The sequence below is a fragment of the Gavialis gangeticus genome, unplaced genomic scaffold (assembly GCF_001723915.1).
Source record: "Gavialis gangeticus isolate Ggan-Ray unplaced genomic scaffold, GavGan_comp1, whole genome shotgun sequence".
Lineage (NCBI taxonomy): Eukaryota > Metazoa > Chordata > Crocodylia > Gavialidae > Gavialis > Gavialis gangeticus.
Genome location: NW_017729024.1, coordinates 121978879 through 121983729, shown reverse-complemented (window position 1 = coordinate 121983729; position 4851 = coordinate 121978879). Strand labels below are relative to the sequence as shown.

At 39.2% G+C, this 4851-nt stretch overlaps 1 protein-coding gene across 3 annotated transcripts in view; it reads right to left on the bottom strand.

The window, feature by feature from the left end:
- CARM1 (coactivator associated arginine methyltransferase 1) overlaps positions 1–4851 on the bottom strand; it is a 200552-nt gene that overhangs the window by 35809 nt on the left and 159892 nt on the right. For all 3 annotated transcript variants that reach the window (XM_019517637.1, XM_019517636.1, XM_019517635.1), the window contains exons 8-9: positions 3058–3139; positions 352–437 (exon numbers count right to left, since the gene is read on the bottom strand). In XM_019517637.1, the coding sequence (XP_019373182.1) occupies positions 352–437; positions 3058–3139 (168 nt within the window). The remainder of the gene's footprint in view (positions 1–351; positions 438–3057; positions 3140–4851) is intronic.

The window sequence follows — 4851 nt, the reverse complement described above, 5'->3', positions numbered from 1 at the left end:
GAGCCACAATCTCCCTTCCTCTTCTCAGTTCCTGTTTGCAGCAAGCCTTCCGAATCTCCCTGAAAATCTCTGAATCAATTTGGAGGCTTCCGATTCGATTTGGACCTTTTAATAGGTCTTCCAATTCAATTTGGATTTGGAGATTGATTTGGCTGCCAAATCGGGCCAAATCTCCTACAAATCAAATCGTCTACTGAAGTTTTGCACAGCCCTAATGACTAGAACAAAACAAATTACTTTGCTGTTTTGAACATAGCTCAGTACCATCAGTATTTTCCTGTCTTTGAGCTCAAAACACATTACCAAATAATTTTAAAAATGAAGACAACTGTGACAGCAATCTATACCAACCTGTGCAAATCTTCTTCCACAGCATCCATAAAATTAACAGTGTACTTCACTGTCCGTGCCATCAAAATTCTAATGTCAAAAGTGTCCTGAGGAAAAAAAGTCAAAAGTGCAATCATTCTGTCTTATCAACTTGTAAACTAGTCATCTGCCACACAAAGTCTCTATTTAATATTTTATTTATTTTCTGTAACAGCTGTTCAAACATTCTGGTAGACTTTGCATTACCTAGAATGAATACATTTGGTAGTTCACACATTACGAATCTATTTTATTGGGAGAAAAAAGATGCTACTAAACCATGGGTTTATTTAAAAAAAAAAGCTACATTTTCTCTCTCTTTCCCTCGCACACAAACACAATTTAACCTGCCCTCCACTGCTAGACAGTGTTTCCCCAATTAAGCATTCTGGAAATATGTTGAAGAGTTAAATGTAAACATATGTGAAAACAGAACCGTTTATGCAGAATGCGCTATAATAGTGAAGTTAGGAACAGTCAGCACAGAAGTAAATCAAAACATCTTTTCCCCATATAATTATTTTGTACATCCACTAATCCAGACTCTTCACTGATCACAAGCTTCCCATCAACGCAAAAAACATACCATAAGATTTTTTTACGATAAACACTACCAATGCCCAAAAGGGACTGCAGACTGCCTACAGGACTAAGAGGCAAATCCTGAGATTTTTTTTTCTTTTTAACTTTTATATTTGTGGATTCAATAATACATGCCTTTTTATCTTAAAAGGACAGGCATAAAATAAGAAAACAAAAGATTACTGAAAAAGGCTCAGTTTATAATACAATAAGCTTCATCTCTACTGTTTGGCTCAACTCGCTAATAGTGGAATGCCAGCAGTGTATAACTAACACTAGGATGGTCTATAGCAGTGCTTTTCAGTTAGGGTGCTGTGGCACCCTGTGGGGTTGTGCAATCCCGCTAAGTGTACGACACAATATGAGGTGTGCAAACATGCTCATGTAATTCACAAGATAAACCCAGAGATTTCAAACAGGAATCCACCGTGTCCAAAACATTCTGACTTTCTGTGGTCTTTCTGGCCAGATACGCAGGCACATGTGGTTTGTGACACCACACATCTCGTTGCCGTGCCACAAACTGCACGTGTTGCATGTTAAACCGTAGCCCCTGCTACTAATTTCCAGCACTGGGGCAAAATTTGCTACTGTGATTTCCCAGTAGCAAAAAAAACCCTAAAGAAAAAGCAGTGCAAAGCATGTCAAAATACAATGCGTCACAACAAATGTCTCTGCACGCCATGGAGCCCCAGGCTGCGGCACCCTCTGCCCCAGCCAGCCCCACCCTACAGCACATGAAGCAGCAGGAAAATGTGTACATCTGAAAACCTCATGAGCAAGGATGTGCACTGCAGTATAAAGTAGTGGCACAAATTTGTGCTGCTACTGCCTGCGCTGCTGCAAGTGCATGCCCCTGCTCATGTAGACATAGCCGCTGGGTTCTTTGCAACAGAAGAATTGTTTTGGTTGGGTTTTTTTGCAATCAAGAAATAAGTGAAAGCTAAGAGCTGGCATTTTCTGAGGTTTGCCTTGAATCTAATGAAGGGAGCCTTGAATCTAAAATGGTTGAGAACCACTGATGTGCAGCGTAGTGACTGCTACTTGCAAAGACATGCTTGAGCTAGCTTTGAACTATTTAGTTCAGGCATTGCTAGCAGTGTAGATATAGCAGTACAGAGCTCAAAGCAGGCTTACTCTTCCATAGGCTCCCACAGATTTTGCAGGCAAATGCTGAGTCCCATAGTCAGTTATGCTGACCTAGCTAGTTTGAAACCACACAAGCGGTAGTCATGCCTCTGACTGAAAGGTAGGCATATCCACCAGAGGCGTGAATCACTAGAGAGTTCACAGAAGGAGAAAGAACAGAACGGAAGATACTCATTCTGAGGCAGACATTTAATTGGAAAAGTTATGTATAAAAGGGATTCCTGCCTTTCTGTGGAAACATGGTCACAGGGCTACCTTTTAATTTTGTTTTACTTGGTGCAACAGATGAGGGAAGGGAAAAATAAAGACATTTTGCACATTCCAGCATAAAGCTCTAATGCCTCTTTTGGAGATTGTGAACTCTGGGGAGGCTCATGTTCTAAGCAGTGAAACCATGGAATTTACAGGTTTCATATTTTGGAAAAGTACCAACAGTCTCAGATCCAAAGAAAACACATGAGAAGTGGCAAGATGTGAGCAGTTTAGCAGTGAGTATCCAAGAAACCGAAGAGTAGAAAGTTGATAAAACTAAGGAGAGTTGAATCTGATCATCTTAAATACTGTAACAGAACCCACATAAGCTTGCTTCAAAAATCCTCAGCAGGTTATGAAGACAAGATAGTTGGGGCAATGGTCTGACAGTCAACAGGGCAATTGACTCCTCCTTTAAGTAGCAAGGAGTAAACAGTCAAATATTGAACATCTGGGGATGTTAGATCTCTATTTGGGTACTTAAATATATTGTACTGATGATACTGATGCTACAAGTTTCAAACTTATTATACCAAGCTATGTGTAGGACTGAGCCTATAAGGGTGGCACGGGCGTAAGTGTTGACCTACTGGATAACAGTTTCCTACAATTTAAAAGCCAAGTGTGACCATTAGAGATTTCCCAGATAGACGCATGTGAAACTCTGTGGAGTAGATGAGGTAGGAGAGGAAGAAAATTACTTACAACAATAGGTTGTCTGAAGTATTCATCCACAGCTGCACTGCGGAGACTGGACAGATTGACCCCATAAAAACACTGCTGGTACCTAGAAATGGTAACATGTCATAAAGCATTTAGTGGAAGAAGTCTTCCTGGGCTCCCTCTGACACCCACAGAATTTACAAACAATTATATCTTTAGAGGAAGTGACATGTGACCAAGCACTTCCTTCCTCTTATGAAATTTGCAGAAGACACAAATCACCTCCCTCTCCACTTCCTCCTCATGTTACACCATGCACAAGTTGTGGGTCATCTCCTATGGCATCATGGAAGCCCACTGCTTGTTAGATTATCTTGTAACATTCTTCCTGAGGAGAAATTCAGTGTCCTCAACTACAGGGGAAAAGACTTAGCATTAACTTGTTAACAAGTCAATGACTTAGCCACCTCTGACAACAAACCAAAACTAGGAATGTTCCTAATAGGGATACGATCAGAGTCTTAAATGTACTACAGGTTCTCAAGATCAGAGGAGAATGTGTAAAATCTTACATTCCATTTTTTTATATCAAATATTTAGAATATTGTCTCATTTCTCAAAACAAAATGCTTAGCTTAAACCAGGCTGACAGTGCTTCGTTAAGATTAATTACTTTTGCTTTAAAGAGACAGCCTAAATATTTGCAGCCTATAAAAGGAGAAGGTCTTTCTGACCAGGTCCACGAGGAAGATACTAAAAGGAAGGACTTCAGTTGTTTCTGGAACAGTAAGCACAACAAGAGAGATCATCTAACACCACCAATCACACAAAGTCGCTTACCATTGTCAGGGTGTTTACTACTGCATAAATAGATACCTTCTGATTTGTCACCGACAAAAGAAACAGATTTTTATCATGGTTTTGTATGACTGAACATATTTAGACAGGACTCTGGCCAAAAGAAAGAGTAATCTATTTTGTAAATTACAAAAGCATCACTGTCTTGGAATGCAAGATCACGAATACTGATCCAACTCAAGTTGATTTGCATCAAGGTAAACTAATCTTTAAGCCTGAAAAAGCAAAAGCCTTGCAGGCTTATGTTTATGATTCCTTTGGATTTGTACTGTAATAAATGCACAGTTGGGCTAACTAGTTCACTTTCTTTTCCTCACTTAATTAATTAACTGTTCAAGATTTTGTGATCAGTTTTTGAAGTCATATCTCAGACTTTGTATTTTCACCATGACCAACTTTACTTGCATCTCCAGCCATTTCTTTTGCCTTTCTGCTATGATACTGTTGGAATTAAAGTAATGGCTCTGAAAATGCAAAAGATCTTCCTCTTATGTTATGCAGTATTATCTTCCTGGACACTGTTACTCATATGGAACAAATTACCACATACACAGATTTTTAAATTGGTAACCCAGGAGTTTAAATGAACATATTTCTTAAGAGATGAAAATCTAGGTCTTATAGAAATGGTAGCAGCCATAACTTAATTAAACAACAAAGGAATGAGAACACTCTACCTATGACACTTTCCCCAATTCTGTGACATTCAGGGATAGGCCTGGTTGTCTAGCTCTTCTAGTACAAAATAAACTGGGGGTTAAGTGGGCAGTGGTGAAAACATTACACTTTCATTGCTAGAGACCATTTTTTGGCTCAGGAGTACAAACAGAATTAATCTGTTCACCCTTCACTTATTGCCCAAAACTATAAAATACTCAAGACACTCTAGAAACTGCTCACTATCAAACCATCTGTCTGCTGTAGACATCCATTACCAATAAAAACACTGTCAGATTTAGGATAACCTAATAAAATGCA